Here is a 14,715-nt window from a genome sequence, read left to right as displayed (position 1 = left end):
CGGTTAAAAATGTAAAAAGAAAATGCTTGTGTAGTTGTGTCGAATTGTATGCACTTGTGGGAGTTATATGGTACGTTTAAGTTACTCTGTCTTTTGCAGACAGCAAAATGTAGGCTATAGGCTAGGCTAGTTAACCTTAGCATAGCTTCCCGTCTAGGGCTGTCCTCGACTAAAGAAATCCTTAGTCGACTAACACTTATAGGATTTTGTCGACTAATCGATTAGTTGATTTAATTGACAGAGCTGTGCGCTTTGAGAGGTGGTTAACACTAGAAAAGCACAATATAAATGTAGTTAATTAACCAAAACTGAGTTTCTCCACAATTAATCCTGCAAAAGCACCACTTTAAATCTTTTGTTTACCATGAATGTGCTCAGAAGTTTCCTGAAATAAGTAATTAAGCATGAATAAGCATAAAAAATGACTAATCGACTAAAGAAATCTTAGTCGACTAAGACCAAAACGACCGATTAGTCGACTAATCGACTAAGAGGTGGCAGCCCTATTCCCGTCACTCATTAATTTAGCTGAAACTTCCCACATGGATTTGGGCAACCAAATAGAAAAAGAGTGTGGCTTCTGCTGAGCCATCTCTTGGTCCTCCACCAGCCAAAAAAAACTTGTTCTGTGTGGAAGCATTTTACAGTCAGTGCTGCAGATAAAACCAAAGTGATATGTAATGTGTGCAAAAGTCAAATCAGCAGAGGCAGAGATATCAAACATCTGTCAACATCTGCTATGCATAATCACATGCACTTAAAGCATCCTCTCCTGGTACTGTCTGCCAACCCCCCCACAAGCACAAATCCCCCCACCAGCACCAAATCATCATCACAGCCATGTTCTGCCCCTGCAAGTCAGTTTCAATCACCTATATTAGCTGGCATAATTATTATAATGGATATAATTAAAGAATACTTACACTTAAACGTAAATTAGAAGTGTAATGCAAAAAAACTGGAATTTTACGCCTATTTTGAATTTTACTCAAACACAAATACTAATACTTTTCCCCCCCTCAACAAATATAAATAAAGATACAAATACCGGCTGCTTTGCACACCCCTAATACACACACACACACACACATATACATACATATATATATATATATATATATATATATATATATATATACGCGACGTGAACATCATCAAAAAGCAGGGTGTTTGGGAGAAAAAAAATAAATAAAAAATCACTTTTTCATCAAACCGCAATTTTTGCAAGTTCCCATAATCTATTTTTGCTAGTTTCCAAAAACATTTTTTTTTTTTTTTTTTTTTTTAAAATGTTTTTAATGCTTCTCTGAAACTAGAATTTTTGCCCTTTTTTTTTTTTTTCTTCCTCTCTACAACAACTTGTATAGGCGCCAGTAAAAATAGACTTGGGGCCAAGTAAACGTGGAACTGCGTGATCATTTCCAGGGCTGAAGCATTTCAACGGTTGTTCTTGGCAAAAGCATAACTTCAAAAAGAAGTAAACGGTCAAGGTCCCATTACGTCTCTTTAACGTTATCTCGAACACACACCCTTCAGATTACCGTCACGTTGTTCTGGCCTCCTGGTAATCTGGACCAAATGCTAAATGCTAGTTGAAGGTAACATCTGTTACGGCTACGTGTTGGAGTACATGACAAAGGACTCTCTCTCTCTCCCTCTCTCTCTACCTCCCCCTCTACCCCTCTCTCTCTCTCTCATTAACTCACCTCCCTCTCTCTCATTAACTCACACAATCACTTCTCTCTCATTAACTCACACACTCACTCACTCACTCTCTCTCATTAACTCTCTCTCTCATTAACTCACCTCCCTCTCTCTCTCATTAACTCACACAATCACTTCTCTCTCATTAACTCACACTCACTCACACACTCACTCACTCTCTCTCATTAACTCACACTCTCATTAACTCACCTCCCTCTCTCTCATTAACTCACACAATCACTTCTCTCTCATTAACTCACACACTCACTCACACACTCACTCACTCTCTCTCATTAACTCACACTCTCATTAACTCACTCAATTCTCTCTCTCTCGCCCTCTCTCTCATTAACTCAAACACTCACTTCTCTCTCCCTCTCTCTCACACTTATTAACTCACTTCTCTCTCCCTCTCTCTCTCTCATTAACTCACACACTCGATCTCTCTAGTATAGAGGGGGGTAGAGATGGCCCGATTCCACTTTTTTGCTTCCCGATACCTGAACTTGCGTGTCGGCCGATACCGAGTACCGATCCGATACCAGAGTGTCATAGATTTTATTATGTTTTAACAGCTGTATACTACTATCCCTGTATGGATGTGATATGATTTCTATCTTTGTTGTCGGTCTGGCTCAGGTTAAACTCTTTGTGAAACATGAACAAACACAAACAACGAATGCGAATGCCCCAGAACTTTCTTTTATTCTCCAGTTTGACAGTCAGTTATAACGGAAAAAGAACATAAATAAACTACTTTAATGTAGATTTTCTTTAGGGCTTTATTACGTGGTATCGGATCGGTGCATAAACCCCAGTACTTCCCGATACCAGCGTTTTAGGCAGTATCGGAGCCGATACCGATACTGGTATCGGTATCGGAACATCTCTAGAGGGGGGCACACGATTACCTGTTGGTGTACATGACGAAGGCGTAGCCGCGGTTCTCTCCGCTGAACTCCATCATCAGCCTGAACTCGTAGATGCGGCCGGCTCTCTCAAACAGCGGCACCAGCTCGTCCTCGTACATGTCTCTGGGAATCTTCCCCACGAACACCTCGCAGCCCCGGGGGGGCGCCGGGCCCTCCCAACCTACACACACACACACACACACACACACACACACACACACACACACACACACACACACACACACACACACACACACACACACGAAAATGTGACATTTTTCAATAAAAATAAGCAATTGCCTTAAACATTTTGTGTCTCTTTGCAGTTGTTTTGTCTCACTATTGGACCCAAACACACACAGAGAAACACACACACACGTAGATACACACGCACAAACACGTAGACACACACATAGATACACACGCACAAACACACACACCACACAGAGACACATGAAAATGTGACATTTTTCAATAAAAAAAATAAAATAAAAAATAAGCAATTGCCTTAAACATTTTGTGTCTCTTTGCAGTAGTTTTGTCTCACTATTGGACCCAACACACAGAGAAACACACACACACACTATCACATTAACACGTAGATACAGACAAACAAACACACACTCACACAGAGAAACACACACACACACACTATCACATTAACACGTAGATACACACAAACACAAACGTAGACACACACACACACACACTCACACGTAGATACACACGCACAAACACACACACACGTAGACACACACACGTAGATATACACACACGTAGATACACACACACGTAGAGACACACACCACACAGAGACACATGTAGAGACACACACACAGACACACACACACCCGTAGATATACACACATACGCAAATATACACACACATAGACACACGTACACACTAGGGCTGCTCCCTCTTAATTGATTAGTCGACTAATCGGTCATTTTGGTCTTAGTCAACTTAGATTTCTTTAGTCCATTAGTCATGTTTGATGCTCTTTTCATGCTGAATGACTTATTTTCAAGAAACGTACGAGCACATCTCTGGTAAACACAAGAATTAAAGTGGTGCTTTGTGCACGACTCTGCGGAGAAACTCAGATTTACAGATCTGTCGATTAAATCAACTAATCGATTAGTCGGTACAGTTGAATGAGTGTTAGTCGACTACGAATTTCTTCAGTCGAGCACAGCCCTAATACACACACACAGAGACACACGTAGATAGATGAACACACACACACACACACAGAAAGAGAGACCCACATGAAAATGTGACATTAAAAAAAAAAAAAGCAATTTCCTCAAACATTTTGTGTCTCTTTGTAATCGTGTTGTCTCACTATCGGACCCAAACACACACAGAAACACACACACATATATATACACACAAACACACACAAGGAGAGAAACACACACACACACCGAGAAACACACACACACACAGAGAGAAACACACGTAGATACACACAAACACACACGTAGTTACACACACGTAGACACACAGAGAAACACACGTAGATACACACAAACACGTAGAGACACACACACGTAGATATACACACACACCACACAGAGACACATGTAGAGACAAACACACACACACACACGTGTAGATATACCCACACACACACACACAGAGAGAAACACACACACACACACACGTAGACACACACACACACAGAGAAACACACACACTCGCACGTAGATACACACGCACAAACACACACACACACACATGTAGACACACAAATAGATACACACACGTAGATACACACGCACAAACACACACACCACACAGAAACACATGTAGAGACACACACACACACACCCCACACACACACACAAACACACACACACAGAGACACATGTAGAGACACACACACACACCACACACACACAGAGACACATGTAGAGACAGAGACACACACACACACACGTAGATATACACACACACACACACCACACAGAGACACATGTAGAGACATACACACACACACATATACACACACACACGTGTAGATATACCCACACACATACACACACACACAGAGAAACACACACACTCACACGTAGATACACACAAACACACACACAGAGAAACACACTCGCACGTAGATACACACGCACAAACACACACACGTAGACACACACATAGATACACACACGTAGATACACACGCACAAACACACACAGAGACACGTGTAGATACACACAAACACACAGAGGAACACACTCGCACGTAGATACACACGCACAAACACACACACACATAGATACACACACGTAGATACACACGCACAAACACACACACCACACACACACACGTAGAGACACAAACCACACACACACAGAAACACGTGTAGAGACACACACACACACACACACACACACACACACACACACGTAGATATACACACACACACCACACAGAGACACATGTAGAGACACACACACATATAGACACACACACACACGTGTAGATATACCCACACACACACACACACACACACACACACACACAGACAAACACACTCGCACGTAGATACACACGCACAAACACACACACGTAGACACACAAGCACAAACTAGGGCTGGGCGATAAAACGATAACGATATGTATCGCGATAGACACATAATCAATATCAATAGAAAATGCGGTCGATAAAACGTTTGATAACTTGTTTTTCTTCATCAGAAGAAACCAGAGGTTGTGAATCAAGTTTGGTTGCATGAACAAAGGCACTCACTCTCTGGCAACCTAGCAACGTGGGGAGTGACACTCTAACAGCCAATCATGTAACAGTATCATGTTTGGTTGCGCCACATCGCTGTCTCGTGTTCTTCAATAACAGAACCGGCGTGGAGTGGAAAGTTAGATACATGCTGAGCACTGTCCAGAAGCCAGGTTACCAACCTAGCACTAAACCTGCAGAAAATAGTTCCTTCTCAGGTTTCTTATATTTAGCTAACACTTTGCACTATTTTATGACACTTTATTAAGCATTTCTTACTTATTCTTTAATTTTGCACCTTAATGTTAAGAAATAATTGTTAAGTGTTCATTGTGTTGACATTTCTGCTTTTATAACTGAGGGGATTATAATCAGAGCAGGGTTAAGTTTAAAATAAAAATGTTTAAATTTAATATATTTTTCTCCTGGTCCTTATTTTAAATAGGTCATAAGAAATATCAATAATTATCGATATCGACCGATATGAAAAACTTATATCGTGATACAGTTTTCAACCATATCGCCCAGCCCTAGCACAAACACACACACCACACAGAAACACATGTAGAGACACAAACCACACACCACACAGAAACACGTTTAGAGACACACACACACACACAGAGACACGTGTAGAGACACACACACACCACACAGAGAAACACACACACTCACACGTAGATACACACAAAACACACACACACAGAGAAACACACTCACACGTAGATACACACGCACAAACACACACACACACACACATAGATACACACACGTAGATAAACACGCACAAACACACACACCACACAGAGACACACACCACACAGAGACACAAACCACACACACACACACACACACACACCCCCCCCTACCTGGTGGTGGCCCCCCGTACTTCCTCTGTCCGTTCTCCTGCATCATGTTGTAGCCCGTCTTCTCCATCAGGGCGAGCAGAGCCATCTCTTTGGCGCAGGACACCTTGAAGTCGTCCTCGCCGCCCAGCGGGCTGACTTTACCCGAGTCTCCTCCGTCCATGGATCCGTCCGAGTCTCTGCCGCAGTCTGTCCCCAAAACAAAACCACCTCAGTTCAAAAAGTCAACGTTCAGCTCGCAACGACGGGAGACCCAAGTGTCCCGCACTAGACTTTAAACAGCTGGGGAGAACCAGGACCAAGTTGGTAGCCTATGTATTGGACAATAGCCAGGATTTTTCTTTTTGGGACACACACACACACACACACACACACACACACACACACACACACACACACACACACACACACACAAAGAGCTGAGTGCCAAAGACTTCATGTCCTGCATCCTGATACTAATTTATGCACCAATATATGTTGGTAACATCTTTATTTATGTAAAAGGACCGCACAAAAACTCAGGAGTCAGGTGACCAATACATAGAAAAGCATAACGCAGTAAGGGGGGGGTTTAAAATTACGAGTCCCACTATGGCCACGCCAAGACCCGCCCTACTGAGCAGCCCCGATTGGTCGGGCGTTAGGCATTTTACCTCGAGTGGTTAAGGTTAGGATAGCCGATTGGTCAGAGGGATAGGACCTGAACAAATGGGGTTACGTTACCTTGCGTTGTTATGGACGCCTGGCCAATAAATGCTATTGAAGGGCGGGTCTTGGCGTGGCCATAGTGGGATTTCTAATATCGCGGCCCAGATCCAAGTACACTTGAACCCCAAAATCCACTTCGTTTCATGCAAACTGGAGACTTAAAAACCTCAAAAACGGAAGAGTCTCAAGGCTTAGTTATATTTATGCAACAGAGAGATGATGATTACAAAGGGAAAAGAAAAAAAAGCTATTTTACAACATCCAAAATAGCTGTATTTTTGCTGCCTGTTGAAAGCGATATTTAAACCCACATTTACGCCCGTAAAATGACTGACTTAAATAAAGACTTTATAACTTAACTGCATAATATGGCACGCGACTTTTATCGCTGCAGGGTAAACAACCAAAACCTGCCATTAATACCTTAACAATAAGCTGAAAACCTGCTATTATTTCACGTTTTATGTTTTTAATGTCATTATTTAGGAGCATGGTAGCTTAATTTACCTGGCACACAGTTTCACAGCCGCAGATAAAACCGCTGAATTACTATAATATGAAGAAAGTACCCAAACTGACATGTATTATGTTGTTAGCTAGCTAACTAGCTAGCTAGCTTAGCTGGCGTTGTGTCGTAGCTATATATTTACAATTTGGGCTGATTAATAGGGCGAAATAAGATATCAAAACACGCATATTGTTGGCGGAACGTCAATACGGTTTCAGTTAAGTAATTTTCAGTTGTGTGTAATTTAGATTTATGTAGTAAAAACGTCCACAAAACAACATCTAAAAGCAAGCTAAAATAAACTAGCACAGCCGTCGAGGTTAGCTAACATTTATGCTAGCGGGGTCTGTAACGTAACGTAACGTCAACGGTTGTTCCAACTGATTTTTAACGGCTAGCTTGTTTATAAAAATGAACGTTCGCGAAATCAAGCGCTTACCGTGTCTGTCTGCCGCCATTTCTTCTCACAATGAAACGTTTTCTTCTTCTGAACAGAATTTAAACCTCAACCGGCCGAAGTTCATAGATAATGTCCGGTAATGTCACGTACTTCAATGAAAACTTGATTCAAGAAACGAAAAACCTTACCTGGCAATAACCTTCATGCTAAAGTAAACACGCTAATTGTGATTGGGGTGAAGGCCAGGCCTCTGAGCCAATCAGCACGTTCGCCAGGCATCTGAGCCAATCAGCGCGTTCATCTGGGTCACGAAAGGCGGGACCACACAAAATAATACAAAAAATATGATAAAATAATAATAATAAAAAAACATGTAATATAGAAAATATAATACTAATAACAATTAATTAAATTGAATTAAAAAATTAGAATAATTTAAATGGAAAAATACAGTTCCACAGTAAAACACAAATATAAAATAAAATAAAAAAACAGGTGTATTAAACAAAAAACTTAAAAATAAGAAATATAAAACATAAAATTAAGAAATATTAAAACTAAAATAGAATATGATAAATAAAACGTGCAAAATATGAACTAAAAAGAATAAAATAAATGCTAATTTTTAATGATAAAAGAGAGCTTTTCATCAGGGCAAATGTTTTCCCAGAGTTTATAAATACTTGTCATGCAAGTACACAGAGGGAAATGTAGTTTATAATTATAGTTCCTATGGTCCAAACACTGGAAGCTTGAAAACACCACAAAAACTCAAAAATACAATCTTTATTAGACTCGTTTTTACAGATTATTCTGTAACTCATGTTTTAGACAGCAGACCTCCAAAGAGAACTTAATCAGCATTTCTCCCGGTGTTTTAAGTGGTTTTTATGCGGCCATCCAGATGAGAAAAGGCAGCAGAACAGCGATCGTGGCGGTGCACACGGTCACGGCATCGAGGAGCAGGAGAAGGCATGCGCCTAGCGCCGCTGTCGCCTTGGCAACACGCCGACTCAGCAACAGCTTCCTCGCTGTCTTACAGAACTGTTGGCGAGGAAGAACAGCGATAGTGACAAAAACTACTATTAGAATATTTAGACTTTTTAAAATTTATTTCAATTACTTAGCAGACCCCCGAACGTTTTAAAATTAATTAAATTTTTTTTTTAAATAGACATCGTCAAAATAAAAATATATAAACATTAAGATTAAACTGTTATCAATTAAAAATATTTAACATTGAATAAAAAATACATGAATGAAAAAAATATTTTATAAATAATATAAAACAGATTAAATAAAAAAATTAATAAAAAATAAATCTTGGAAAGTAAAATAAATCAAAACAATATTGAAATTAAATTTAAAATTAAATAAAAAAAATGTAGTGTAAAAAAAAAACTATGAGAATATTCATACATTTTAAATTTATTTCAACCACTTGTCAGACCCCGAATGTTTTTTTATTTAACTTTTAAACCTTGGTTTATGAATGTATATATATATATATATATATATATATATATATATATATATATATATATATATATATATATATATATATGTGTATATATATACATATATATATATATATGTATATTCATAAAATATAAAAGATTAATTAAATTCAAAAACAATAATAAATAAAAATGTATTTCAAAAAAATATATTGTTTCTTAGTAATGCGCCCGACAACCTAAAAGACAAAAATATAAAATAAGAAAACATTAAAATAATAATTATAATAATAATAATAATAATAATTGTTGTTGTTGTAAAAGTCAGCTATGAACATTTGCTCCTAAACTTCTTCTAAAGTTTCCACTTCAGCCTCTCAGGCTGCCCTGCCCTTCTCATCTCGTTTACTCAATCTTTCTTTCTCTCTTCCTCTCTTTTTCATCCTCCTCTCCTTCTTTCACAGTCCCGCTCTCTGCGTCACGCTTTGTGCAATCAAAGCTGCGCTGAAACAACAGAGCTTTCATTGACCTCGGCTGTTGCTGCAACAGAGAGAAGGAGATTAACCCAATTACAGAGATCTCAGATCAGCATTAATCTGCTGACTAAAGGTCACTCTGGGCTGCTGGGGAGAGGCAGGGATACGAGGGAAGGAAAGGAAAATGGAAGTAGGAAAGGACATGGAGGGAAAGGTAAAGGAAAGGACATAGGAGAGAAGAAAGGAAAGGACATAGCAAAGAAGAAAGGAAAGAATATAGGAGAGAAAGGGAAGGACATAGGAGAGAAGAAAGGAAAGGACATAGGAGAGAAAGGGAAAGGAAATGACAGGACATAGGAGAGAAGAAAGGAAAGGACATAGGAGAGAAAGGGAAAGGACATAGGAGAGAAGAAAGGAAAGGACATAGGAGAAAAAAGGGAAAGGAATGGACAGAACATAGGAGAGAAGAAAGGGAAAGTAAAGGACATAGGAGAGAAGAAAGGAAAGGACATAGGAGAGAAAGGGAAAGGACATAGGAGAGAAGAAACGAAAGGACATAGGGAGAAAGGGAAAGGAAAGGAATGGGGGAAGGACATAGGAGAGAAGAGAAAGGACAAGGAAAGAAAGGGAAATGGACAGGACATAGGAGAGAAAGAAAGGAAAGGAGGAAAGGGAAAGGACATAGGAGAGAAGAAAGGAAAGGACATAGGAGAAAAAAGGGAAAGGAATGGACAGAACATAGGGAGAAGAAAGGAAAGTAAAGGACATAGGAGAGAAGAAAGGAAAGGACATAGGAGAGAAAGGGAAAGGACATAGGAGAGAAGAAACGAAAGGACATAGGAGATAAGAAAGGGAAAGGAAAGGACATAGGAGAGAAAGGGAAGGACATAGGAGAGAAGAAAGGAAAGGACATAGGAAAGAAAGGGAAAGGAAATGACAGGACATAGGAGAGAAGAAAGGAAAGGACATAGGAGAGAAAGGGAAAGGACATAGGAGAGAAGAAAGGAAAGGACATAGGAGAAAAAAGGGAAAGGAATGGACAGAACATAGGAGAGAAGAAAGGGAAAGTAAAGGACATAGGAGAGAAGAAAGGAAAGGACATAGGAGAGAAAGGGAAAGGACATAGGAGAGAAGAAACGAAAGGACATAGGAGATAAGAAAGGGAAAGGAAAGGACATAGGAGAGAAAGGGAAGGACATAGGAGAGAAGAAAGGAAAGGACATAGGAAAGAAAGGGAAAGGAAATGACAGGACATAGGAGAGAAGAAAGGAAAGGACATAGGAGAGAAAGGAAAGGACATAGGAGAGAAGAAAGGAAAGGACATAGGAGAAAAAAGGGAAAGGAATGGACAGAACATAGGAGAGAAGAAAGGGAAAGTAAAGGACATAGGAGAGAAGAAAGGAAAGGACATAGGAGAGAAAGGGAAAGGACATAGGAGAGAAGAAACGAAAGGACATAGGAGATAAGAAAGGGAAAGGAAAGGACATAGGAGAGAAAGGGAAGGACATAGGAAATAAGAAAGGGAAAGGAAAGGACATAGGACAGAAAGGGAAGGACATAGGAGAGAAGAAAGGGAAGGAAATAGGAGAGAAAGCAAAAACATAGGAGAAAAGAAATGAAAGGACATAAGAGAAAAGAAAGCGAAGGACACATAGGAGAGAAGAAAGGGAAGAAGTAGTGTCAATTGACTGTTTAAGTTAAAATCCTGCATTCAAACTCTTTCTTTAGTAAAAGTTAAAAAAGTATCAGCGTGAAAATGAACGTAAATTAGAACTTGTTCTGCAGAATATTTGGTATATTCTCTAAAATAAATGTAACGTGGAGTAAAACAGGTGTTTGGTTAGTGTTTGGTTAGTGTTTGGTTAGTGTTTAGTTAGTGTTTGGTAAGTGTTTTGTTAGCGTTTGGTTAGTGTTTTGGTTAGCGTTTGGTTAGTGTTTTGGTTAGTGTTTGGTTAGTGTTTTGGTTAGTGTTTGGTTAGTGTTTAGTTAGTTTGGTTATACCTGGAAGGTCTGGAAGCTGGCGACCGTGCCGTAGCGGCAGTACATGACGTAGTGTTCACAGTTGTACCACAGCAGGCTGTAGGACATGTTGCCCTGCAGCCGCTCCGCCCGCTGGGCCACCCCGTCCGCCGCTAGCGCCGGTCGGCTGCACACCTGCACGCACAGTAACCCATTTGTCATTTTTCCCGACATTTTTGTCATTTTTCCTGACATTTTTGTCATTTTTTCCGATACTTTTGTCACTTTTTCCAACATTTTTGTCACTTTTTCCGACGTCTTTGTCACTTTTTCCGACGTCTTTGTCACTTTTTCCGTCATTTTTTTTCAACATTTTTCTCACTTTTTCCAACATTTTAGTCATTATTTTTGTCATTTCTTTCCGTCTGGCTGCACGCAGAGTAACTGATTACTGCCGCGATGTTACGACATTTGTCACTTTTTCCCAAAATTTTTGTCACTTTTTCCGACATTTTTGTCACTTTTTCCGACGTTTTTCTCACTTTTTTCCGACATTTTTGTCATTTTTTCCGACATTTGTCACTTTTTCCCGAAATTTTTTGTCACTTTTTCCATAATTTTTGTCATTTTTTTCAACATTTTTGTCACTTTTTCCAACAATTTAGTCATTATTTCCAACATTTTTGTCCTTTTTTTCCATCCGGCTGCACACCTTCACGCAGAGTAACTGATCACTGCCGCGATGTTACTAACCTAACACGCAGAGTAACCGATTACTGCCGCGATGTTACTAACCTAACACGCAGAGTAACCGATTACTGCCGCGATGTTACTCACCTAACACGCAGAGTAACCGATTACTGCCGCGATGTTACTCACCTAACACGCAGAGTAACTGATTACTGCCGCGATGTTACTCACCCGTGCGCAGAGTAACCGATTACTGCCGCAATGTTACTCACGCTTAAAGGAACACGCCGACTTATTTGGATTTTAGCTTATTTACCGTAACACCCAGAGTTAGATAAGTCCATACATACATATATATTTTTGTCACTTTTTCCGACATTTTTGTCATTTTTTCCAACATTTTTGTCACTTTTTCCAACATTTTCGAATTTCTTCCGACATTTTTTCCGACGTTTTTGTCACTATTTCCAATTTCTTTTTCCTTTATTCCGACGTTTGTCATTTTTTCCGACGTCTTTGTCACTTTTTCCGTCATTTTTGTAATTTGTTCCAACGTTTGTCATTTTTTTTCCAACATATTTGTCTTTTTCTTCCGGCCAGTTGCACACCTAGCACGCAGAGTAACCAATTACTTCCGCAATGTTTCAGCCGCCAGATGGATCGCTTCGCATTTGCTCGGCATATTGTTGCATGTTGGTGAATAAGGATGCTGCACAAACTGCGGGTTAAGAACCTTGTATTGGCCAAGCTGCACAACAGGCAAAAACCGGAGAAGCCTCCAACATTACTGACTTCCTGTTACATGAGAACATACCCAAATTCCCCACAGGGTGGAGCTGTTGCCTAAGCAGTGCAACAGTATACCCTGTAACACATATCCATCTGGGAACTTTCCGTTGGAGAACTTTTGGGAATGGGGTCGAAAATACTGATTAGCTCACATGTGTCAAACGCAAGGCCCGCGGGACAAAGTGACGTTTTTGTCACTTTTTCCAACGTTTTTGTCACTTTTTCCGACACAGCGTTATAAGGCTACCTAACACTGATGTTAGCTAGCGCTGGCTGATACTAGTGATTTCTAGCTGGCGACATATTTTGGGCTTCATTTCATAAACATAACTTGTATAGGGCTGCACACCAGTACAAAGCAGGGCACAGAGTGAGTGATTACTGCGGTTTCTTTTTGGATTTATTTCTCCAGCTTACACGTTTGTAAGTCTCTTCGTCTTTTCGTTAATACGCAGATATTTGTGTGTGGAGTGATATTTGAACGTTGTCTCTACTCTTGCAGAATGTTTCTGCTTCTCCAGCCAGAAACGTTGCGTGAAAGCCAACATGTTGTGCAGCGAGTGCTTTCCTCACCTTGTCCATTGTATTGATGAGGATCTCCGATCCGTAGGCGAAGTCCTCCACTGAGTCCACCCGCACACTGCCACGCTGAGGACAACACATGCACGTTTACTCCGTTAAATACCATAATGGAAGTATTATTACTTTTTTCGTCCAGATATTACACTCTAAAAGAGACAAGATCCGGAAACATCCCCTGCATCTAGCGTTATTTTAATGTTTCTTTCAATTCAATTCAATTTGACTGTACTGCAGGGCATAGCAGGACACTGCAAGGTATAGCAGGGCATAACAGGGCACTGCAAGGTATAGCAGGGCATAGCAGGACACTGCAAGGTATAGCAGGGCATAACAGGGCACTGCAGGGCACTACAGAACTAGCAGGGCACTACAGGACGTAACAGGATGTAGCAGGGCACTACAGGATGTAGCAGGATGTAGCAGGGCACTACAGGATGTAGCAGAGCACTACAGGGTGTAGCAGGATGTAGCAGAGCATAGAAGGACGTAGCAGGATGTAGCAGGATGTAGCAGAGCATAGCAGGATGTAGCAGGATGTAGCAGGATGTAGCAGAGCATAGCAGGATGTAGCAGGATGTAGCAGGGCGTAGTAGAGCATAGCAGGATGTAGCAGGGCGTAGCAGGACGTAGCAGGATGTAACAGGATGTAGCAGGGCATAGCAGGACCTAGCAGGATGTAGCAGGATGTAGCAGAGCGTAGCAGGATGTAGTAGGATGTAGCAGGACGTAGCAAGACGTAGCAGGATGTAGCTGAATGTAGCAGGATGTAGCAGGACATAGCAGGACGTAGCAGGACATAGCAGGATGTAGCAGGACGTAGCAGGATGTAGCAGGACATAGCAGGATGTAGCAGGGCACTACAGGGCCTAGCAGGATGTAGCAGGATGTAGCAGAGCATAGAAGGACGTAGCAGAGCATAGAAGGACG

The 14,715-nt window shown here is 40.7% G+C and overlaps 2 protein-coding genes across 2 annotated transcripts in view; both read right to left on the bottom strand.

Annotated features, from left to right (window-relative positions):
- Nucleotides 1–8,051, bottom strand: part of rbm46 (RNA binding motif protein 46) — a 41,964-nt gene extending 33,913 nt beyond the window's left edge. The window contains exons 1-3 of the mRNA XM_028564863.1: nucleotides 7,875–8,051; nucleotides 6,223–6,408; nucleotides 2,616–2,796 (exon numbers count right to left, since the gene is read on the bottom strand). Coding sequence (XP_028420664.1) covers nucleotides 2,616–2,796; nucleotides 6,223–6,408; nucleotides 7,875–7,893 — 386 coding nt within the window. The 5' untranslated portion in view covers nucleotides 7,894–8,051. The remainder of the gene's footprint in view (nucleotides 1–2,615; nucleotides 2,797–6,222; nucleotides 6,409–7,874) is intronic.
- A 666-nt stretch (nucleotides 8,052–8,717) lies between these two features.
- Nucleotides 8,718–14,715, bottom strand: part of lratb.2 (lecithin retinol acyltransferase b, tandem duplicate 2) — a 9,721-nt gene continuing 3,723 nt past the window's right edge. The window contains exons 3-5 of the mRNA XM_028564862.1: nucleotides 13,780–13,854; nucleotides 11,770–11,922; nucleotides 8,718–8,879 (exon numbers count right to left, since the gene is read on the bottom strand). Of these exons, the coding sequence (XP_028420663.1) occupies nucleotides 8,724–8,879; nucleotides 11,770–11,922; nucleotides 13,780–13,854 (384 nt within the window). The 3' untranslated portion in view covers nucleotides 8,718–8,723. The remainder of the gene's footprint in view (nucleotides 8,880–11,769; nucleotides 11,923–13,779; nucleotides 13,855–14,715) is intronic.

This window comes from Perca flavescens, chromosome 19, assembly GCF_004354835.1.
Source record: "Perca flavescens isolate YP-PL-M2 chromosome 19, PFLA_1.0, whole genome shotgun sequence".
NCBI lineage: Eukaryota > Metazoa > Chordata > Actinopteri > Perciformes > Percidae > Perca > Perca flavescens.
Note: the sequence above shows the minus strand (reverse complement) of the source record. Positions and strands in the feature narration are given on the sequence as shown.